General features: G+C 44.7%; 1 protein-coding gene across 7 annotated transcripts in view; it reads right to left on the bottom strand.

Moving 5' to 3' along the window:
• Nucleotides 1–25,103, bottom strand: part of LSP1 (lymphocyte specific protein 1) — an 80,990-nt gene that overhangs the window by 27,369 nt on the left and 28,518 nt on the right. For 6 of the 7 annotated variants that reach the window (XM_067540590.1, XM_067540591.1, XM_067540588.1 and 3 more), the window contains exons 2-4: nt 15,415–15,567; nt 9,669–9,740; nt 5,418–5,600 (exon numbers count right to left, since the gene is read on the bottom strand). In XM_067540590.1, coding sequence (XP_067396691.1) covers nt 5,418–5,600; nt 9,669–9,740; nt 15,415–15,567 — 408 coding nt within the window. The remainder of the gene's footprint in view (nt 1–5,417; nt 5,601–9,668; nt 9,741–15,414; nt 15,568–25,103) is intronic. The other variant, XM_067540594.1, reaches the window with a different exon arrangement.

Genomic DNA, 25,103 nt, shown 5'->3' with positions numbered 1-25,103 from the left:
CTGGCTCTAAAAGCATAAGTGCTTTTATTGCCTGAGAGGAAGGACAGAGGTCATTAGCATGAAGGCAATAGAGGACTTAAACCTCTATATCTAACCCAACCATGAGAGGACAGAGAGCAACATTGTGTTGGCAGGGGTTTCACAGAACCAACCTACAACAATCTCTGCTGAGCGGGCGTAGGCCAGCCAGGCACCAACCACAAGGGCAGTAAACAAATGCACACCTCCCTCCTCAATTGGATACTAGCACATGCCACTGGTATCATAGCAGGCTGTTAAATGCTACCAGGCAAGCCAGCCAGCTCGCCCAACAATCAGATACATCAAGTCTGCAGCCTGGTTGCCTCCTTGACACAGGCATCGTCCCCTCACCTGAACTCAGAATAGTTACAATCCGCCATCTTTCCACAGCAAAAGAGAGAGCGAGCGAGCGGAAATTAGGTAATGGACAGTGTGTTGAGCAAGAGGGGGGTGAAGGGGGAAGCTGAAGGGTGAATGGGGAAGCTGAAGGAAGGATTTAGGCACCATTAGAAAGTGACAGTTCTGCCAGACACAGTGAGGAGAATGAAAGAAAGAGACAATAGGTTCAGTTAGACTTGCCCTGAACCTTTACTTCTGGTTAAGTCTGTGGGTCTACAAGATAAAGTGATATGTTGCTGACACAGCAGGAGCCTGGCTTCTCCCAGAGTGTTCTTCCCAACAGTTGTTTATGTGAAAGGACCAAGCTGAACCAGACTCACTGCCCTGTGTCACTTTATTCCTAGCCTACAGGACTAGGACAGGGTGAAGTTTTTCAGGCAAATGGTTTATTTGGTGAAAGAGGCAGTTTTGGACAACCCAGAACTATTTGTAAATTTGACCGAGCAAGTCCTTCATTGTGCCAAGGAGAGAGCTCGAGAACAAATCTCTAGCCTGGTGATTAAGGTGCTCAACTGGGATGTAGGAGATGTGGATTCAAACCACTCCTCTGAAATCAGACAGAGAGAAGATCTGAATTACATCCGAGTCCTACCTCTCAGTGGAGTGCCTTAATCACCAGGCTAGAGACTCATTCTTACTCTGTGTAAATATCTAAATATGCATTGAGACAAAAAGTGGAACAGCTTCACAGGAGAGATTGAAAGTGACCCACTCCATGATAGCCTACAGACTGACAGTTTGGACACTTGGAAGGAGGATGGGGAGGAGAAAGAAGAGGAAAGAAGAGAGGAAGAAAGGTCTGAGCTCAAGTCCCTGCTCCAGAGCAGGAGTTCAAACCACAGGGATTCTCCCTTTGCTGTAGTTAATCCACTTCCCAGAGAGGCAATAGCTAGTTAGACAAAACAATTCTTCCATCGACCCAGCACTGCCTACACCATGCGTTAGTTCAGCGTAGTTAATGTCTCTCAAGCCAAGAGACATAACTATGCCAATAAGTACCCACTGCACATCAGCCCTGTCTTGTATATCCTGTTTGCCCTAACCACATGACTGATGGGGGAGATGCATAACACCTTCAAATGCATCACTTTGCTAGACACCAAAAGCACTTGACTTATCAAAGACACTGGTTTTTTGGCTGACTACAACAATTTGTAACACACCACACTGCTTGCTAACCTTAATTGCCCAGTTCAGACCTTTTATGCATAAGCCATCCAACCCCCAATTGCCCACTTGAAGTGATCACTTTCCACATGTGTTAACCCTTCTACTTAATTTGTCCCAACTTGCTCCAATACACTGCTTCCTCTCCCTGAAGGAGAGCTCTGTGTAGCTCAAAAGCTTATACCTTAAATCAACAAAAATTGGCCCAATAGAAGATATGATCATCTACCTTGTCTCACTAATATCCCATGACCAACACGACAACAGCGCCACCATAAACAAGGTATTAAACAGCTTACAAACTATTTGAGCACACTGATGTCAGAAGCCAAAATACACACACAGCAGCCCTAAGGGGTACCCCAATTTGCATCCCTGCTGTAACGGGCCACTAGATTTTATGCCACTGCAGAAAAGTCAGGGCACATCTCTCCCCAGCCACAGCATCTATCTTGAAGGACACCCACCCCCATGTGGGGGCACAAAGCTGTCATAATGTGGTTACACTTGCATGGGTGAATCACACACACACACACACACCCACCCACCCACCCACCCCCCTCTAAATCACTAGCCTGTCCTCTTGAGCTAAAGGATTACATGTTACCAGGTAGCAGTGGAAGTCAGCTGTCCTCTGGGTGGACAGGACACTAGAAGGAGACAACCCGCTTAGCAAGTATGTTAAGATGTGGGTGTTGTTTTTTTCAATACTCTGTTAGAGGTAGAGGTCACATCCCAAGCTTGAGACTGTATCAACATGCATGTGTCTGAAAAGTCAGTTTCCACAAGGAAAAGTGCCTCATAGTCCACGTTCCACTCCAGGTTAGCAAGAGCCTTTGACGAATACCCCAAGTCTCAACATTATTAAGGGGAAAAACAACAGCATCCCTCGTAATCCCACCTTGGGTGCAGTGCTGCGTAGCTGCCCTAACCACTCCCAAAGTGTCCTGTCCCAGGGTGTTCTGAGCCTTAGGTAAAACCTGAGCTAGATTCTGGGAGCTGGATTACTTCCGTTGTTCCATAGTCAGGAACGCTGATGGGGAAAGCCTCCTAGTACTTGAGGGATGACCAATAAAGGTGGGCAGAATCCGAGCAGTTTGTACAACTACATTCCATGGCAGGAGATCTGCTTATAGCAGAGCCCCACTTGGTGTGGGCTGTGGATGAGTGTTAATGCCCACTTAGTCAAAAGCAGAACTGTCAGGAGCCAACAGTTCTGCAGGGGGATTTTATTTTAAGTTTGAATGCTCTGGAGAGAATAGCTTTCTCAGCTTCCTATTTATTAAAACATTATCTCCCTTGAAATAGCAGCTACAGGCCCTGTGATAAATGGACGGAAAGGTTGTTTAGTTTCACTGTGGCCTATGCTGAAAAAAGCAGCAAATGCTAACTCTGCCTCCCCCAGCAGTGTTGCACAAGGGGCAGGGATGTGAGTGGAAGGGGATGGAGTCACCACCTCCCATCCAACTTTCCATAGCAATAAAGATACAGGTCACTGTAGAACAGCAGTCCTGTCCTCCCTCCTGACCACCACAGGCAGGACCAGGGCGAAGGTATTGGCTGAAATAGCAAATAACTACCTAGTCTAGTCAGCAGTTGTTGCCCAGTTGTTACCCTTGTCCAGACCACTACATGGTGGTTTTATAGCTCTGCTGCCCAAGCCCCATGAGTCCCAGTCAGCTGACACGGGCCAACCACATGTGTTCAACTGCAGCATAGACATACCCTGAAAGTTTGAATGCCTCTGCTGACTACCCATTCTGAAGAGAGCTAGCCTAGACATGAGGCCTACACCTGAAACACAGACCTGTTTCAGAATTAAAATACCACACATCTGATATGCTGAACATATTCCCACCCTACAGAGTGCTGGAATACAAAAGATAACTCATCTGACACCCCCACTCACGTAGTACAACAAATCCACAGCCAGCTTGTCATGCTGTTGCATGCCCTGGCTATTCAGAATGTCACAGTTGCAGCAAGAATCAAACTTGGTTCCTATAGCACCACAAGCTCAGAGCCACAACACCAAAGCTAAAAGAAAGCAGTACAAGGCCTATGACACAAGTCACAGTTCTAGCCAGTGGAGCACAACTGTCCCTACTCCCCAGCTTTTGACAGTGATTCATGGCCACATTGTGAAAAACAAGAACAAAACAAAATAACACATTTCCCCCTCCTAAGGGAAGGAATCCTAGAGACAGCTCAGGAATGAGATGGAACCATCTTCCCCACTACAGCCACGTTCCTTCAATGTGGATAGCCAACATAACTGCTGAAAAACATGGTGAAACTAGAGCACATGACATACCTGAGAGCTCACCACAGGGCCTCCAACTGCTCTTTGAAAATCTCAGCAGAAGTGGAAAAGGAGATGCTTTTAGGAAGCAGGATATATGGAGCCAAAGGGAATTTCCTAGAGGTTTGTAAGGTACCTTCTCAGGTTCCCATCAATCACACCCACAGTGACTCAAGCAAGGTAGATAGCTTATCATAGCCAATCTTATTATGTCATCTCAGCACCCTCCTAATAAGAATCTCATCAGCTGCACTGGATTTAAATGTTTTCTAGCTGATAGCTGCTTGGCAACTCCCCTCACTAAGCCTCAACCTGCCACAGGTGTTTGCAATTTTCCCTCCCCCAGCTACTGCCTAACCAACCTCACCTCACACAGCCTTTGTTCATCAAGCAAGAAACAAAGATGCAAATTTTTTTTAAATAAGTAATGTTGATGGGAAAAAGCAGGAGAATAAGATGCAACATTTCTTGTCCACGAGGCTAGAAAATCCTGCCTGTTAAAGCAAAGCACGTGTCTGTATGCTCACACACAGAGAAGAATGGTCCTCTTCCAGAAAGAAACCTTCACAGGAGGAGAAAGAGAGGAGGGAGGGCTTGGGGGAAATGGTCCCTTTCATAATAGAGGCCCTAGGCTACAAATCTGATTGAAGTCAGTGGGATGAGTCCTGTGTAAAAAGTTAAGTATGTGTGAGTGTTTTTAGGACTGGGGTCTTAAAGAGGAGGGAGGAGCTGTCGCTTTAAATTTTATTTAGCGAAGAGGTTTGAAAAGAAATAGGAGAGAAGAAGCTATATTTCCATCTGCTCTTGGGACAATGTTAAACATGCAACTTTTCCACCCTTCTGGATAAAAAGGGACTAAGACATTTTCAGACAAAAATCCCAGTAACATCAGACTAATATTGGGGCTGCGTCGTAATGTTCAGAGCCAGATATAAGCTATCCCCCAGGGAACGGTTAGCATCCAGGGATCAGCTCAGTAGGGGGATTGGGACCTGCAAAGTGAGGGAGTCTGTCTGGTATATACCTACTGCGGATACTAGGGTAGGTGGGCCTAGGCCTGGCCAGAGCTAAAGGCCTACCCTCTCAGCTGGGGGTGGGGGTTACAAGCTCTGATGGGGAACAGTGATGATAAGCCACCTCCAAGGGCCAAATGAAGAATTCCTCAGACACAAGCAGCGTGTTAGGCTGCACACAGTAGCCCTACATTACCCACTGCTTCCTGAGAATCCACTGCTAGGGGAGGTGCCCTGAGCCAACTGAGTCACTGCCCTTGGACTGAACCTTCTGTGCTGTGCCTTCTGACGTTATGTTACAGCACAGAATCTCCCCCGCTGCTGGATCTGAATCCAAACATCACAAAGTTTGGGGGCATTTGGATCTGAGCTTGTTTCTCCACAATAGCACAAATTATAGTGAGCGGAGTTCTTCCTGCTGTTCTAGCTCAGCCCAAACCCTCCTGCCCCCATCTCTCTACCTTGCTCTGCTCTATGCTATGCTATCCTCTGGAGGAGCCCCTTCATTCCTGTACCTTTCTCCTCTGCAAGTAGGCTCTGCTTCCTGGGCCTGTCTCCATTCCCGGTGGGATGTTTGCTCCCCTTCTTCTGTTCCTTCTCCAGCCCACTTCTGTTTGCGCTGCTCGAGCTTCTGGGACCAGTCGCTGAATCCCTCATCCTCTTCCAGCTCTGAGGTCCCTGAGGGCTTAAAGTCAAACCTGAAACAGAGCAGGAGAAAAATTAGAACAGAGGCACTGCAAAGGATCAAAACTGGTACAGATGGACCCATACTGGCCACTGTCCTTTGCTTTGCACTAACCTGGCTATCACAACCTTCCTCTAGCTCCTTTCATACAGTCACAGCTTCAGGACTAGTAAGGGCCTGATCTCCTCCTGAATCGCATCCACCCTCATTCTCCATTAAAGGAGAGATCACAGAGCATCCTTAACTAGCCAGTTAGGAATTCTGTTTGTATAAAGGGAATCCCTGAACTGGATAGCAACTCCACATCACCCCCATTCCTGGGGTGAAAGAGACAGTGACTTGTCCTCTGTGCTCTTACTGATTCCTGGCTGCCTGAATGGCCTGTTGGGGCCACAGGCTGCTTTCAGCCCACTTGTGCCTTCAGCCCTTCCTCTGGTCCTGTACTGAGCACAGTTTGGCCAGACCAAAGACTCTGATGCAAAATCCTCTTAAATGCATTTAGGAACCCAGGATCCCATTCACCTTTGCCCTGCAGCTTGTGTATGCCATTTACATTAGTGCTGAGTGAGTGCAAAGCACTTTCATTCTCTTTTGGTAGTGCTTTGCACTCACTTGGCACAGGTTTAAATCACAACACACCTGCACAGCAATGGATGAGTCAGAGAGGTGGGATGATCTGGTGGTTAGGGTTCTAACCTGGAACATGGGTTCGCTACCCTGCTCTGCCACAGATTCCATGTGTGGCCTTGGGTAAGTCACTTAATCGCTCTGTGTCTCGGTTCCCCATCTGTAAAATGGGGATAATCGCACTTCCTTCCCCCACAGGAGTGTTGTGAGATTAAATGCATTACAGTCGATAAGGTGCTTGGATCTGTGGTAATGGCAGATAGATAAATAGCTTAGATGGACTGATCCCCATCTGGCAGTGCAAACCTACCTATGTGCCTCCTGCTTTCATGCCTTGTTGCCATCAATAAGTGTGCTGGGATCAGTTTTTAGACAGCAACTGTTATTGATGGTATGTGAGGCAGAACACAATCTGGCTTTGCTCTTTTGTGTCTTCCTGGACTCTTCACGGCTGATAGCAGTTTAACACACTTGCTTTCACCAGCCAAATAAGCAGATAAGAATTCAGGAAGGTAGAGGCCTAGTGTTAAGGAAACCAAGGGAAGTTTTGTCACAGAGAACTGAATTTGCCCCCAAGGTGGCAAGTATGGATAGTGAATAGGTGTCATTTTCCCAGAGTCACTTTTCCATTTGGATTCATAACTGCACTTTAAAGTGCTCCTGAAAACACATATGTTGGCAGCTTCCCTCCCTGCCAGCCACCCACTGCCAATTGCTGAATTGGTGCACGCCAATGTACAGTTTGGCACAGCCAAATGCTTATCCTTCTGCCTCTTAAAATGCCCTACAGGGAGGGAAGGAGGGAGTGATAAGAGGAACTTAACCTCTGGAAAGATTTCCTATCCTGCCACTGCTGAGGGGATTCTCACCAAACAGGAAACAAAAAAGGGGAAAGAAGCACTTTTACCCAACTGGCAAGAGTCTGCAGAGCTCCATCACTCTACTGGCAGAGTATACAGACCACATTCCAAAGCTCTGATGAAACCCAAGGGCTGTGATTTAACACAAAAACACAAAAAAGCCCAGGGCACAGCTGAGCAGAAGGACTATTGGCTCCTCCAGATCACATGGCTGCCTGCCTGCTTAGGCCCATTTTATTCTCATTTCTTCTCCCTTTCTCCTCCACCATCTAGACTTGTGGTAACTTCAAAGGAGATGCTCCAGAATTGTTAAGTGTAGTCACTGATGATGTCAAAGCAGCTATCTGTGACAGAAAACTTTCCTCAGTTTTGATGGTAGCAGAAATTGCTGATGAATATGTTGAATCAAGAGCTTGGGAGGGAGGCAAACTCCAATTTAAGAGGGAGGAAGGGTTTAAGAATAAACCTAACCCCAACTTTGTTAAAAAAAAATCCCAAGGGAGCCCAGATGTAAAAAACTCTTACCCTAAGGGAGAGGCGGTAGTCTATCAGTGTGGGACCACTGACCATATAAAACCAAATTGCCCAAAACTTAAGATCACCCCACAATTTGCACCCACAACCCCCACTGTGAGTGTCAATGCTACCACCTTAATTCCAGAGAAAATTGAGGAGGAGGAGGAAAGCAATCTTATAAATTATGTTAAAACTGAATCTTGGAATGGTAGTGAACAATTCATTAAGGATGCTAAAGTGAATGGTATTGAGTCTAAGGGTTGGCATGATACGGCCTCTCATATAACTTCGGTGAAAGAAAGTTATGTCAAGGAGGAAGATAAACTGCATGGCAAAAGCATAAATTTTTGGCCTTCACTGAATTTACAACAACTGTGCCTCTGGCTAAAATTTACCTTGAGGGGGAAGATTTTAAAGGTGATACTGTAGTTGGCATTAGGAATTTGCTACCTGACGATATATTGATAGATAATGACTTTATGACTGAAAAGTTCCAGAGGGGTAGCCGTGTTAGTCTGTATACAGCAAAAACAAGAGTCCTGTAGCAAGTCAGATGCAGCCCACAAAAGCTTATGCCCGCAGGAATTTGTTAGTCTTTAAGGTGCTACAGGACTCTCGTTGTTTTAACTTTATGACTATGTTTCATAAGGTTAGTATCATAACCAGGTCTCAGGGAAAGTTGATAGCTGAGTCTCCTACTTTGTCAGCTGTCAGTGAGGAGAGCTATGAAGAATGGAAGAGTCCCCTGAACCATTGTCTGTTGAGAACAGCAGTTTGCTAACTGAGGAAGGAGTTGAGAATTCTTTTGTACCAGAGAATGTTTGGGATTTAAGTAAAACACAGAAGGAATTTATTACTGCTCAACAAGATGATGTTTTGTTAGCAGGCAGCGCAAGCTAGAGTTGAAGCCCAGAATCAAACCCCAGCTGTGGAAGGAAGGGGCAGATTTTTTAGGCAAGGCAGCTTATTATATAGACTTATAGAGTATCTCCTACAGGCAAAAAAACAGCATCTTGGTGGAATTTGTCAGCAAATAATTGTGCCAGAGAGTTTTGCTCCATTTAGCTCACGATGGGCCATTTGTAAGCCATTTAGGCGTGGAAAGAAAGTGTGACAGGCTAATGCAGAATTTCTATTGGCCACATATGTTTGAGATAGTGAGAATTTACTGAAGAAATTGTGACTTGTGTCAGAAGCACAAGGGATTTATGTGACCTAGCAAGGTACCACTACAGCCTTTACCTATTATCGGGGAGGCATTTGCCAGAGCATCTGTAGATATTTTGTGGGACCTTTCCCAAAACCTTCCAGGAATGGAAAGAAATATATATTCATGGTGGTAGGAACCTGGAGGCTATAGCGATGTCCAATATGGAGGCTGAAATAGTGGCCACAGCTCTGTTCACTCTTTTCAGCAGCGTAGGTTTTCCCAAAGAAATGTTAACAGACTTTGGTGCTAATTTTATGTCTGTTGTCTTTAGAAAGTTATGGGAGTTATGTGGGGTAAAACATTTAAAAGCTGCACGCTACCACCTAGGAACTTAATGGGCTTGTGGAAAGATTCCATGGAACTTTAAAGGCTATGTTTAGGATATGTGTCTAGGCATGAGAACAACTGGGACGTGTTGATCTTTTTGCTGTATGCGTATAGGAGGGTACCCCAAGAATCTACTGGGTTTGCTTCCCTTTAAGCTCCTGTATGGGAGGCAGGTCAGAGGACCCTTAGATTTAATTTGTGATTATTAGGAGGACAATATTGAGGAAACGGAACAGCCAGTGGGAGATTATGTGTCACAGTTTAAGGAGAAATAGTAGGTTATGATGGATTTGGTGCAGCAGAACCTTAAGAAGAGTCAGGATAGTTAAAAAGTTTGGTATGATAAACATACAGAGGAAAGAGCTTTTGAAATTGGAGATATGGTGTTTATGCTAATTCCTCTGACGAAAATAAAATGCAAGATTTCTGAGAAGGAGCCTATGAAGTGGTAGAAAGTGTGAACAAAGTTACATATAATGTTAGGAAGCCCCAGAGCAGAGGAGCTGTGCAAACAGTGCATGTTAATAGGCTGAAGGCTTACCATGGAAGAGGAGCACATGTCAATATGATTTGTTGTGCTGATGAAGAGTCGTTTTCTGCTCCTTTAATTGATCTGGTCAGAGAAAGCAAAGGAGGATCATCACTTCAAAGCATTGAGTTTGGGGAGGTTTTAAATCCAGCCCAAAAGCAGGATATGCTGGCCCTTCTGAAGCACCACAGACAAGTGTTTTCTACCCGCCCAGGTTTAACTAACAAGATTTTACACTCTATTCAAATGAAAGGCCCCGCCTAGCACCTAGCAGGACATATCGAGCCAAGGGAGAAATGCAAAAACAAATCCAAGAGGAGGTTGAGAGCATGTTAGAAATGGGAAATTATTATCAAGTCTAGAAGCCCCTGGGCCTCTCCTATTGTAATGGTTCCTAAAAAGGACAAGATTATGAGGTTTCGTGTAGACTACAATAAGCTAAATGCAGTCACCCAACCTGACCCTTACCCCACACCCTGAATAGGAGACTTGTTGGACCATTTTGGGATGCAAAATTCATAAGCAAATAAGATTTAACCCACGGGTACTGGCAAATTCCCTTAGATGCTGATGCCCAAGAAAAATCTGCTTTCATAGTGGAATCTAGTCTATATGAATTTAAAGTTTTACCTTTTGCATTAATAAATTCCAGAACAACCTTCATGAGACTTATTAACAAGGTATTAGATGTGTTACAAATATTTACCAAAGCATATAGAGATGACTTGGCTATATTCAGTAGCTCCTGGCAAAATCACTTAAATCATATGGGAATTGTGTTATAAAGGCTGCAGGAAGCCAACCTCACTGTCAAAGTCTCCAAATGCAAGATGGGAGCTGCAGAGATCTCCTATCTAAGACACAGGGTGAGCAATGGGTTGGTCCTGACCCCTTAAAGGTTGAAGACATTACAACCTGGCCTGCCCCTAAAACAAAGAAGCAGGTCCAATCCTTTATTAGTTGGGCAATTATTATCATAGGTCAGTAAAGGGGTTCAGTGACATTGTGGACCCCATAATAGACCCTACAAAGAAAAGGAAACTAGAGAAGGTGATATGGAGAGAGGCCTGTGAAAAAGACTTCCAGAGTATAAAAGATGATTTGTCTAAGAAGCTGTCTTAGTCAGCCCTGATTTTAACTGGCTATTTGTGCTGTGCATTGATGCTTCTAATATTGGGTTGGGCACAATGCTAATGCAAGATGGAGCGGGAGGCAAAAGACACCCCAATTGCCTAGTTGAGCAAAAAACTGACACCAACTGAACAAATTTATGCTGTCATAGAAAAAGAATGTTGTGCTATCATCTTGGCTGTTAAGCAACTTAAGCATTATTTGTATAACAAAAAATTCATTGTATTAAGTCACCATGCTCCATTGACTTGGCTGCACAGAGCTAAGGGAACTAATACCAGGTTACTCTGTTGGAGTTTAGCCTTGCAAGAGTTTGATATGAACGTAATTCATATCAAGGGAAAAGAAAATGTGGTTGAGGACGCATTGTTGAGAATGCGAGAACCCTAAGATATATTCAGGAGTGTCAGTGTCACACTTTTTTACATCAGTTTTGCACTGGGGGTGTGATGCTGTATAAAGGGAAAGATGACCGTCTACACTAATATGGTCACCACTTTTACAGAATTGTGATAAATTTTGTACAAAGTATGCCTGGTGAGGTATCATTGAAAAAGTTATAATCTACTGTGTATTATCATCTTGTTATAATGTTTGTAACTCAAACATATTGTGAGTCTAAGGAAAGCCCACAGGTTAGCCCTTCATGAATGACAAAGAAACTGTGAGTGTCAGCTTCTGCATGCCAGTCCCAAAGATACCTCACACAGCACATACGCAGAAAGATGTGAGCAGAAATTTGCCATTGATATGAAGAACTGGTGGCAGAGCATGTACATCATAAAGCTGTTTAAGTCCATGATACAGCCAGTCTTTTTCCTGAAGGGGAATCAAGATAGAAAAGGCAAGAACAAAAGGCCCTTGGCTACCTCTTTCCTATACCATCTCTGGACTGATTAACTCTAACAAGGAAAATGTTGAACAAAGGATTGAAATCCCCAGTACTATTTGGGCAAACCAGAGAGACTTATAGAACACTAGCAAATATAACATCCCTGCTAGCATTTTCTATTTATAAACCTTAATTCACCTGTAATGTAATTCACCTGCTTTAAATCTCTGAATAACTATCTTAGCTTTTTCTTTTATAATAAACTTTTAGTTTGTTTCTTAAGGAGTTGGCTAACTGTACTGTCTTTGGTGAGATCTGGAGTATACCTTGACCTGATGATAAGTGAGTAGCTCTCAAGAGCTGGAAGAACTTAGCGTGTGATGATTTTTGGTTTTAATAAGCTTTCATCACAATAGTCCAGTTTATCTGGGTGGTAAATGAGACTGGAGCGCTAAGGGGACTGTCTGTAACTTCATGGAGAGCTGATTTAGTGATCCAGGAGCACATGTTTATTGCTGGTTTGGTTAAATCTAACTTAGAATATATCACCAGTTTGGGAGTGTCTGACCAGTTTGGACAGTCTGACCTAATATTGGCACTTACAATTGTGATCCCCACTAGACATTAGTGACAGTATTATTCCTATTTTATAGATGAGCAGCTGAATCACAGATAGGTGAAGTGATCTGCCCAAGGACACACAGGGAGTTCTGTGGTACAGCCAGGAAAAGAATCCAGGTCTCCCGTCTCCAGCCAGTGCCTGGGAGAATAGCTGTCCTTGAGTGGGAAGCTCAACCCTTAAAGGCACAGCCCCCAATACCACAGTCCCGTAAAGATCATACTCCAGTTGCGGGTAGCCAAAGCATAGCTCACTCCAATCACTCCCTGACCCTAATGTCCTCCTTGAGCCAGGGACAGAGAGAACATGATGCTCCGTGCAAATTCCCAGCAGGGGACTGGCAGGTGGCCCCCATTCCCTCTGTGTTGCCCAAGAATTTCCCCCAACATACTGATTGCAGCCCCTTGACCTTTCTGAAATGCCATGCTCAGCATTCAGGCTGCAAAGATCGGATGCCACTGGGCTGGAGTTTGGGGGAATTTTGATGCCACAGCCTAGTCACCCTTTTCCCCTCTCAGAACTCAAGATCACTGGGGAGGAGAAATAAAAGGAGTGAGAGTGGGGCTGGCGTAACAGCACTCCAGCACTTCAATACTAAGTGGCTTGGCCTCACTCCAGCATTCAGAACAGGGAAGCCACCACAGCTGTCTGGAAAAAAAGATGTAACCCAGTTTTTCTTTTGGGGCTGTGCAAAGCCCTTCACCCCAAGGAAACGATGAGGGCCTGTTTACAGAAAGATGAGTTACATGAATGGGATGAGTCACTGTACGGGGGAGTGGTGTTTACACAAGAGAGAGCAAAGGCTTATGGAAGATTAATGGCATGCTGACCCCAGCTCAGCAAACCAGCCCAGGTGGCCGTCAGCAGCTGCAGAAGCATCAGAGAAATGACTGGAGAGAAGGAAACATTATTTCTGGAGTGTGGCACATTAGCTCAGTGCTAACAATGTGACTGTATAACAAAGCAAAGAGGCTGACTAAGGCTCATCCATAAAAGCCAGAAGTCAAGATGGCCAGCAGGATGAATTTTATTATCAAACTTCCCCATTGTTCTGGGGTATCTGATATGGGATTTGGGTCCAGGCTCATCCCTACCTAAACGAAACCTGGCGGCTTCCCAGTGCTCTCCCTAACCCTCAGCACCCCCTCTACAATTATTTGCATGGAGATTGAACCCAGGACCTCTGGCTCTAAAAAGCACAAACATGCCTGCATGAGCTAAGGGACCAACGCTCACAGCTCAGCTGTAGCAGTAGACTCATAAACTTCTATAGGTGGTCTGCCTGTCAGAGGAGAACAAGGGGTCTCATTATCCTAGCATGGGTTACTTTGGTCTCTACTGGCCCCTGTGGACAGATGCCCACAAGTTTCTGATCTTTTCCGCCTCCTCAAAGAGTGAGGCCAGTTCGCCTGCACTAGGGTTATTTATTTTAAATTTTAAATCATGCCTCAGACATCTCTCCATGACACATCTCCGTTTCTCCTCCTTCCTTGAGGCTGACATTTATCAGCAACCTTTTAATCTGTCGCTGTACACTTGGATCTTTGATCACTGGTCACTCAAGCTAAAATCTCCAAATATGGCTGCCTACAATTAGGCTCCTAAGTCCATATTTAGGCACCTCTATAAAAGTGTCCTGATTTTTCAGAAAATTCTCAGCACCAACAAAAGCCCATGGAAGGCATCAAGAACTGCCAGGTGCTCAGCACCTTTAACAAACAGACCACTTTTATTGAGGTACCTAAATATGGTTCTAGGTGTCTAAATTTAAACACTAAGCTTACGTGAGCCTGATCCATTTAACTTTTTCTAGCACACCTAAAATGTCCAGTAAAATCAGTGGGATTTTGGACTATGTGCTGAATGCCTGCCAATCAACAGAAAAAGAATGATGAGGAGCTACCGGATCCCGCAAAGGTCAGGTGTGGATAGAGGTCAGGTCTCCCCTCCCTTAATACAGCTGGGAATTTTGTTCCTATTTATCTAGGTATTGCCAGAAACTGTCAACCCCTGCATTGTATCATATAGAACAAACAGATCAAACAAACTTTCTGTAATTACCCCCAAAACTATTTTCTCCCCCCTCCCACACACACACACATCTTTTTTCCTTATTCTTCATTTCCCTTCTCTCTTTTGCTGTGCCTTTTTCACTCTCTGGACTACTAAAGCTAAGCATATGCATAAGGCCCCATCCCTGTAAAGGCTTACGCATGTGCTTAACTTTTATATGTTCTGAATAGTCTCCGTTGCTGTAAATGGGACCATTCACAGGGCGTAAAGTTAAGCATGTGTGCAAGTTTTTGTGGTGCAAGGCCTTTGAAAATAAAAATCTTGAGAAATTTTTTTTTTAATCCTGAATTTTTTCATGAAAAATGTAGAATTGTTTTTGTAAATAATTTCAGATTCTTTCCTTTAATTTTTTTTTCATAAACAAATTTTGATTTTTTTTCCACAATTTTGTTTTCTGGTTTTGTGCTTGGGTCCTGATCCTACAATCACTTATACAAGTGCTTAACTGTACTACCATCACAGTGGTGAAGTTAAGCACATGTATAAGTGGTTGCAGGCTTAGAGCTTTACAGAGTTTTTAAAAATTCAAATTCTCACTACTTTTTTCAATCAGCTCCACTTCTTGTCTAACTTGGGCCTAGTTCCTACAAAACACAATGTGCTTAGACAAGTTCTGTAGACTTCAACACAACTATGCATATGCTTAAACTATGCATATGCTTAAAGTTAACCTTGTGCTTAAACAAACCTTGTGCTTAAACAAGTTAACCTTGTGCTTAAACACCTTACTGAATTGGGGTCTTATACATTGACTTAACCCTTATTGAAATGTCCTCATTTAAACTCCTTGCCCCCTGCATTTTTATCTCACAGGTAAGTTAAAAGCTGCACCCCTGAAAGGGTTGTTAGCAGTGGGGATAGAAACTGGGACCTATAAATCTTAAAACATGAGCATCAATCTGCCTGAGCAAAAAAACCCTGCCTGTGTTGCCCAAAGCTGTAGCAAGTCCATCAACCTTTAGATGTGGCCCAGCCACCACTAGACAGGCACAGAGCAGCACAGTAAGTGGGTTTAGGTTTCACAGTCACTAGCCTATAGTGAGGATTTTTTACACTAGGATGGTGCGTTTCTGAAGAGTGTTCTACACTCAAGCTCTTCTTACTGGTCGTCTTCTCCTGGCATCCCACTCTCTGAGGAGGAGTTGGGGCTGTTCAATCCATCTTCTGCCTGGGACCGCAGCTGTTTCTCCCGTTCCCTTCTACGCCGCTCTCTCGCTGCCTCCTCCTCATCTTCCACACTCCACTGTGCTGTCAGCCTGCCAACCAGAAGGGAAATGCATTCTTAATGCAGGCAGCCAGTTCCAAGGGAAGGGAAAGGAAGGGAAAACATGAAGGGAAAACGTCTGGGACTCTCATGATAAAACACAGCACTGGGTGGACCCCATTCTGCAAGCTTCACTCCTGCCGAGGAGCACTTACTCACCCTAGTAGCACCCATGGAAGCCAAGGAAACCACTTGTGTAAGTGCAACACAACATAAGAAAGTAGGATTGCGGAATCAGGCCTTGTATGAGAGGACTGGATTGCTTCTTAGGGTATTGTTAACAGTGTCTATGGTAGAGTCTTTCACATATGAAGTGACAACATGTCCCATTCTTTCCAAGACAGTCCCATTTTCTAGTGGACTGCACCAGAAATTTGAAATTAAAACAGGATACCAAACCATCCCATAAACCTGGTGTAAATGTATTAATGGAACTGTTTTCCATAAAAAAAAATGCAGTGTTGTCAAAATCAAAACGTTTCATGGGCATGTGTCCATTTCAATGAAATTTTCAATGGGAAAAAGCCAAAACAAATAATTTCTCGTTTGGTTTTGATAAGGTAAAAAAAAAAAATTTTTTTTCACTATCATTTCAAGTCATTTCATATTTATCCTCATATTAAACATCAATTTCACTATTCCATTATATTTGTTATAGGTAATATTTTAATGTAATATGAAAGTCAAAATGAAATAAATTGAAACGATAGCCAAAATGTTTCATTTTTCCTTATCAAAATGAAACACATTGACTTTATCAAAAAAAATCGTTTTGATGGCCCCAAATTTGAATTTTTCAGGATTTTCATTTTGTGGGAAATTTCCATATTTCAGATTTTTGTTCCAATTTGGAATTTTCTTACCCCAAAATGCTGGAATTTCCCATGGGACAGAAATTCTGGTTTCCAACCAGCGCCAGTATCCCACTTCACGCTCAGCACCACGACTCACACTGCCTCAGCCAGGGGTGCCATTTAGAAATCCCAGACCGCAGCAGCTGGTGCCACCTATGTGATAGGTATCAGCCCACAGCCTGCCCACGCCTGCTGCCTGATAGATGTCCTGCTTTTTCAGTTTGATAATCTGTTCGCTTTCCATACCTGTGTCACCCACCCTCAGCTGGCAGTGACTGAAAATGACGTGAAAAGAGCCAATTGATCGCCAGCTGGGGGTAACTATTTGTATCAAACGGGTATCATGGCAACTGGTGCCCTTTCTGACAGCCTCAACAAAAAGATCTAGCATTGGATGGCCTGGGAAACAATCACCTTCTAACCCATAGGTCAGAGTTGAAGCACCTTGATAGGGCAGCATGAGCGAAGTTTGCTGCGTAGCTGTTCTGTACATAAAGGTCCTGATTCAGAAAAGCACTTAAGCAGATGCGCTTGAAAGGGATTTCAGCACATGCTTAAGTGCTCTGCAGAACAGGGATTCAGTCCAGAATTGGGGCGAGAGGAAGGATTTCAGCCCTCAGCACTATTAGTTCTGCCCCCTGCACTAACATTAAAATAACTTGAAAAGAATGACAAATATTATACACAACAATAAACCATCTCACAGAAATCTCAGGCCCTGAAGCTGAGAGGTTGCCTGGTGCTATGAGAAATCCAAATCCAGGGTTGTGGACCCCTGCACCCCCTGGAAGAGAGCTCTACATGGAGCAGACCTTGACATGTTTTCTTAATAAGCTGGGTAGTTATATTTTAATCAGAATTCCTGTGCCGTGCTGTTCTCTTGCTACAACGGTGCAGGGAATGTCGGAGGAGGGTATCCAGCGTTATCACTCAGCAGGGCTCTAGCTGTGCTCCCTGCTGTTTCCTTCCTCCCTTGCATAGAAAAAAATCCTAGCGTGGCTTCTCCCAGAATGTCCCAGCCTCCAGATAACAAACCCTCTGTCAGCAGAACGACCTCTCGGATCCCAGAGGAAACGATAAGGCCGTGGCAACATTCCTACACTGGTGATAACATGAATTCTCGTGTGGGATCCACTCCTCCCCTTCTCATGTCTTTCAGCAACACGCTGATCTTAATGTGAGAAGGACAAGCCATGGGAGCCGAGCTGCCCTTTCTACACGTCAGTGCCCTGGCCAGTCCAACTTCAGCACAATAGAACAGCAGCCCAGCCTTACCAGGCTCCTACTTCCGTAGGGTCTCATCAGACTACAGCTGTAACAGAGTGAGGACTGAGTTATTCATGGCCCCTATCAACACGGCTGCAGCTGCAATACGACAGGGCTCCAGCCCTTTTGCCTCATTGTGGTGTTGAGTCTGACCCCACCCAGTTCCTGCCAATGAGCACACCCACAATGTACAAGGTCCCAGGTCTAATGGGGGCTCCAGGCTGAAAGCAAGATTTGAAGGGGTCAGATGTACCCCTGGAGATATTTTTGCAAACATATATAAAGAAGAACTTTGAGGAAAGCACTGTTTTTTGAACAAAGAGCAAGGTCCTTTGTTACGTTTATGATTTGTAATGACAGTAGCACCCAGAGGCTCCCTGTCCGAGGCCCCATAGTGCTAGCCCCATTGTGCTAGGTACTGTACACACACAGAGGGCTGGTGTACATGTAGAGCTGCACCAGTTTAACTAAAGGTGTGATTTGAATGTGACTTAGTTAATTTGGTGCAAAAAGGCCGCATGGACATGCTTATTTCAGTTTAAACAAGGCTCATTTTGGCTTACCTTAAATCAGTTAGGGACAAGTTTAGGCAAAAACCTAAATAAACTACTCAGACCAGAATAAAAGTGTTCCCACAGTGGTTTGCACCATCTTAACTAACCTGGTGCAAACAGGTGTGTAGACAGCATCATAGTGAAAGGCAGTCCCTGCCCCAAACAGCTTACAATCTGAACAGACAAGACAAAGTGTGGGGGTGGGAAACTGAGGCATGGTAACTTTATCCAAAGATACACAACAGGTGACTGGCAGAGCTGGGAAGAGAATATAGGCCTCCTGACTCTCAGTTTAGTGTCTTAGCTCCTAGACCAGACTGCCTCAAAGCAATTATTGCAAAGTGCTTTCCACAGGTAGCTGTCAAGAGCCATCACTAAGGAGTTTCAAGCCAGGCATCCAAAATCACCAGTTACCTTTGAGAATCTTGGCCAGCCTCTTGGATGTTCCTTGGACTAGCTTGTTTTCCAGCCCTTTTGTGTGTGTTCTCAGACTAGCCAAAAGGTCGGAACCCAACTCCATTCAAAACTCTTTGCCATCCCAGTGTGGCACTACCATACGTGGCAAGCATGCCAAGGACTTCAGAGGAGCTGGCGAGGAGGACTGAAAGAGTGCAGACAGAGTGGTCATTCCAGCTCCCTGACGGCGTGTAGGAAAGTGAGAGTGCTTAGACCAGCCCTGATTTCTCCTCTCCCCACAGGGAGGAGATCTGCAGCTCACAATCCAGCACCACTGCCAGAATGGACACTGCATTTTTTAAAAATTACATTACGTGAATTAAATTGCACTCCCCCTCCCCCTCCTCCCATCTGCTTCTTCCATCCCACTGTACTCCATACAGGAACAGAGAGCATAAAGCCACCAGAAACATGACCTAAGCAAACCCCCTTCTTTATTCATTCCACACTCATATTTACTGTTTTCTCCATAGTTCCCATAGAAACAGTTGTCTGTAATCCTGGCCAGAAGCCAAGGTGGGATTGGGGGGGGGAGGTGTTAGATATATAAATGAAGTCATTCATTAAACTCCGCCTTGACCTCTCTCCTTTATGTGACAGTACTTGATAGAGTCTCTGATTCAGAAAGGCGCTTAACCCTGTCTCTCCTGGACTGCCCTGGTCATAAAAAATGAGGGCCACATTTTTGTCAGGGTGAGTGGGATTTTTATAATTCCCTGAAATTCTCAGGTGGGCTCAAGGGGGGAAAGAATTATAACTACCCTCCAGGGGTTAGCTGAAATCTCCCAGGGGAATCCCAGAGGTGGGGCTCCAGGAGAAATTGTGTGACAGTCTTTTACATTATCAAATATCCTTAGTTTGCAGCCCTCTCTGTTTTCCAGTTGGATTTGGCTAATTCTTTCTCCATGACCTCATCGGCTCACTATTCTGTCACTATGTCTTCTGAACTGGCTGTGGGGAATGTGAACGGAGGACAACAACAAGAGGAACTGTATCGGAGTGTGGGGTGCGGGGGAAGAAGCTAAAACAATTGCTCTGCCCAGTCCAAAGATACCCACCAATTTCACCCTGCCAAAAGACAGCCTGGCATATTGGCTTCTTTGCCAACTGGCCCACATTGCAATTATCCCATTGCTGAGAGCCTCTGATATAAACACGTGGGTCGCTGCTTTCTATTGTCCTGCGCCATACTCAGAGGCTCAAGACCTCCAGATGGAGGGAAGTGCCATCATGCTGAAAGCCTCTCCCAGGCTTCAGCCAGGAAAAGGGGGCGCATTGAGCAGCCCCAGCTGAAGCTCAGGTTGGGGTTTCTCTCTGCTGTCACTTGTTTTGTAAATGGTGCTGCAAAAAACGTCCACTCTTCAAAACTTTTGAGCAGATTTGGTGAATTGCAATACTCAAGAAGTGCAGGGGTTGAGAGCACCGAGCAGATCCGGGCACTGCACAAGCAGGCATTGGGCAGCTCTGCCGACATGACTCCAAACTGGCCTGGATGCAACACACCCTTTCAAACTCATTCCCTACTATTCCAGTCCTAAGTAGGAGCTGCTAAAGTACACAATGGCTTGAAGAAATGGATTGTTATCCACTAGGGCCTGGTTTACACTTAAAACTTCTATCAGCATAGCCTCCTCGGTCAGTGATGTGAAAAAAACACACATCCCAGCGACACATCTATGCTGACAAAACCCCCAGTGTAGACACACCTGTGCTGACCAAAGAGTGCCTAGGTAACATCATTTGGGGAGATGATGTTCCTACACTGGCAGAAACACTCCGTCTGTTGGCATATGCTGAATCTACATTAAGGAGCTAGGCCAGCATAGCTATGCCAACATAGAGCCTGTAGTGTAGACACAGCTTTAGCACACCCACGTTCATTGCACTTATGGAGTTTAGCCTTATGAGTAATCTTCAGAGTGGAAAGATTAGTACAGTCAATTAACTCACTGTATCCAGCCATTCCTTCCCCTGCACCCCTTCCGCCCCCCACTATAGAAAGAGTTTGCCTATTGTCAGTTGCAAATGTACATGACAATGCCTAACCAATAGATGCAGAAATTGCACATGTGTTAGGGACCATTTGCTATTTGTTGCCTGTGAATATCCTTTCACAGAATGCCTGTCTGCTTTAAAGCAGCTTTTCTACCAAACAACGTAAAAAATCTCTTCTTCTGCACAGCACAGCCTCCCCCCACCACAGGCCTGCATCTTCCCTAGCCTACCCTTTCATTCAGGAGTGCTAACTTTTGTGACGTCCTAACTTCTTGATGCAGAGACCGCTGCAAATACATCCTGAGCACACAACATGAGGTCAACGTGCAGAGAAGAATCAAAGAAAAGGAGGTGGGGAAAATGGGGAAAGCTTGGACAGCCTCACACGCGCAGTGAGTCTGAGTTTGACCTCCTTGGGGTTGCATAGGGATGACTGTGGCCAGGGCATGCTAATACCAAAAGGCATCATTAAACGCCTTGGAATGGAATGGATTATTCATTACTGATTAAACTGTGCTCACTTGCTATGTGGCTTTTTTATAGTAGCTTTTATGATCCTGCCCTCCCATCCCCTGCACTATCAACCCTGGAGAACAGCCATGTATCATCTGGCTGGAACAGGCCCCTTTATTCCGCAAAGCCCCTGGGGAGTGTTCTCCCCTGCCGACATGGAATTGGGACAAAAAGGCCACTACAATAATAGCTGCTAACCTGTCTGACCCAGCTTCTCCCCTCCCGCCCCCCTCGCCCAGGGCTTCCTCACAGAGGAACAAGGGGTGAGCATGGACTTCAGTGCGGAGCAAAAGCCAAGATTTCATGTCCCCTCCCTCCCACTTGCCAGCTCCTTCCTCCTTCCCCATTTTCCTCCTCACGCCTTTCCGTGGGATGGAGTCAGAGAGCAGGACAAGCCTGACAACCCATCCTTACATGATAGATCTCTGGGTGTAGAATTAATGAGCTGAGGGAGTGAGTGAGAGAGGGATTGCATTCATTCCCAAGGCTTTGACTGAAGCCCCCACTCCAGCTCAGGGGGCTCCAGTGATTGTGTAGCTATTCTGCAGCCTATGTGCTGTGCATGGACTAATCATTTCCCTTCCCGCCCCCTAGCCGCAGTATAGAAGTGCATAATGGGCCAACTGCTGCATGTTACCATTTACAGAGCCAGCGAAGAAGGCAGTTGTGGGCTTCAGTAAGACACTCCAGCCATGAGCCTGTATCAGTTTTAACTCTTTCTCTTCACTACAGCTGGATGGAATTTTTGATATATGTTGCACTCCAGTGTAAAGTGTCCTATTGCTGGCAGTGCAGCCATCAGATCAGCTGCACACTGACACGAGTGTATCACAGAAGGTGTGCTCAGAACTTAGAAAGGACTATATTTGAATGAGACAGTGTGGTCTAGTGGGCAGAGCATTGGACTGAGACTCAAGAGTCCTCGGTTCCACTCACAGCTCTCCCACTGATCTGTTGTGTACCCTTGCTTGTTCCCTTTTGCTTACTTAGACTATACGTTATTTGGGGCAGTGACTGCCTCTTACCAAAAAGTCAAAATCTAGATATGGGCTCAAGACACCTAGTTCTAGATTCAAACTCTGCCAAAGTTCAGGGATGTTCAAGCCTCAAGGTTTGATTTGGGCCAGCTGTGACATTTGGATTCAGATCTGGATTTCCTCTAACTCTGCTCTTTTGAGCATAATGGCTGTAAACTCCCACTCGCCACAACAGAAGATTTAAGGAAGGTCACGTTCCCTTGTGGCTATTCTTCACCAATGCTTGAGGAAATGATAGTGGCCGGGCAGGAAAATTTCTGGCACAACTTCTGCCGTCTTTAAGGGAAGTGCCCTAGACTCTGGGAATCTTTTGCATGGTTCATAGCTAAAAGGAAGTTTTACTGGCCCAGAGCCAACTCTCAGCACTGAAGCTAATTCCAGAAAGGAAAAGGAAAAGCCTCCAATGGGGGTCTAGACTCCACAGATCTGTGCCAGAATCCAATATCCCTATGCAAATGAATTCAGCATTCCTTTCTCCTGAGCTAGCAGTGGCAGCAAGTACCATGAAGTTGTTTTCTTTGGAGTCTGTGTATATGAGGCAGCCTCCCCATAGCCCAGATACCCAAGAACCAAGGTAGGTGAAGAAAGCCTAAGGCAGTAGCAGCAGGAATTTACTACATGGGCAGCTGTACATTACGGATGCTGTTTCCCAAAGCTCTCAATGTTAATCTAACTGCTCCCATTGGACTCAATGGTAAAAGTTCCATTGACTTCAGTGGGAGCAAGGTTAGACCAATGCTGAGTGCTTCCGAAAACACCACCTCCCTAGTGAAGGAGGGGTGTCTTAAGCTGAAAAGAGATGGCAATGGCAGCCCTGTGGATGTTTCCCCAGCACCGCTCCCATTAATTTTCGCCAGGAGGAAGGGAGAGGAAGAGAGAGGAAGATCCCATGTACTTATGCATGGGATCTTCCCTTTTCCAATTAACTCATTTTTAGTGACCACCAGCAAATGTGACTTGGTGACTTGCAGAACACCCGGAGAGACAAAGGCCTGTGTCAATCAACTAATTCCTCCTGCAAACAGAGCAAGACTACAGGGTCACACTTTATGTTAAGAGTACATTTATAATTAGTTCATAAATGATTCATAAAAGATTAATAGATGTAATATGCATGTTATAGACATGAGTTGTACATGTCATAGATGGTTTTAAGGGCATCAGCCGGAGGTTCTGCAGATGATTATAAGTCAGGGTAACAAGTAAGCTATTGACCTGTATGACCCTCTAACAATTGATTAGCCAGCTATTAAACCATCCATTAATCATTTATTAACTTTTATAAATGATAAATAAAAAAGATTCTTAATACCAATGCTGTAGATCATTGTCTAAGGCATGTTCTTTTTGTAGTCTTTGTGTACTCAAATAATGGGGCTTTCATTGCTTCCCTTGAGGAGATTGTTCCACAGTCTCTATCAGACATCACGGTTTGAGGACATGCACTGTAAATTTTCTTTGGCTCAATTTACTCCCATCACTGCTAGCCAAACATCCCATGGGTCAAATTAGCACCCAGCATGATTTCTCACATAGTCCTATGATAAGTGAAAAATCAATGAGGGTAGATGCCTAGGTACTTTTTCTTTTGAAAATCCCACTAGGTGCCCAGCTGTCTCTTTAGGCATCTAAATACCTTTTAAAACATCAGGCCCCCCAGTCACTTGCCCAGGATCAACCAAGAAACCTCTAGCAGAGCAAGGAAGTGCACCCAGCTCTCCAGCTAGCACCCCAACCACTGGTCAATCCTTCTTCCTACAGGCTCCCAGTGGAATGCAGGAGAAAGTGGTTGCACTCCTCAACACAAAGCACCATTTTACTGCAGGCCAACAAAATGATTGCAACACAGGGCTCTTTAACCTAAGATGACCAGACAATGGTGCCTCATTTCTTAGGAGACAAGATTCTCTGACCTACGAATAATGTTGCTTAATAGCAAAGACTCAGTAAAATCATTACCTACTTTGTTAGGAGTGGGTTGGATTTTGTGAAGAAGATGGGGGAAACCCAGGGAAAGATATCCCATATAGGCAGCAAGGTTAGTCTCACAACCAAGCCCTCCAGGGAGGAAATGTTTATTCTGGCTCTGAAAGATTAGCTCATTGTTCAGACACACATATAAAGACATCACTGTGCTGGGCCATTATTAGTTCAATTCCTGGGCTGCAAAGATCAGTATGGATTCTTCATTACAGAGTTTAGACTAGAAGAGCTTAGGGGGGAAAATTATGCATACGGTTCATCCTATGCCTTTCTCTCATACCAAGCTTTTTGCCATGCTTGTAACTATCTCAGTCATTTCCCCCCACTGCTCCTATAAAACACAGCTTTGCCTTCAGGATCCGGACAAGACAGTAGGGTAGAGCTGAGCCTCATACACCTCCCTTGAATCATCTCAGATCTCCTCCCTGGTGACCTGTTTGGTGCAAGAAGCTGGGGAAAATAAACACTGCTTGATTAAAAGGAAAACAAAACAAAGCAAATCTTCAGACAAGGACAGGCCAAGTAGTACAGATAAAATAAGAAACAGCCCAAACCTTCACCCAACTCCTGAACAGAAATTGAACCAAACTGTACTGGGCTTTACAAATAATTGTTTTCACTGCTACTTCTAATGATTTTTTATTTTCATGCACCATAGCTCATCTCATTTCTGCAATGTAGGAGATTATCTTTACTCCAAAGAGTTTATATTCTTAAATTGACATGGCAGACAAAGTGTGTGAGAAAAGAAGCACAGTAGAACTTCAGAGTTACAAACACGTCGGGAATGGAGGTTGTTCGTAACTCTGAAATGTTCGTAACTCTGAACAAAATCTTAAGGTTATTTTTTCAGAAGTTTATAACTGAACA

The sequence above is a fragment of the Emydura macquarii genome, unplaced genomic scaffold (assembly GCF_026122565.2).
Source record: "Emydura macquarii macquarii isolate MOO-44397 ecotype Brisbane River unplaced genomic scaffold, CSIRO-AGI_Emac_v2 contig_587, whole genome shotgun sequence".
Taxonomy (NCBI): domain Eukaryota; kingdom Metazoa; phylum Chordata; order Testudines; family Chelidae; genus Emydura; species Emydura macquarii.
Note: the sequence above shows the minus strand (reverse complement) of the source record. Positions and strands in the feature narration are given on the sequence as shown.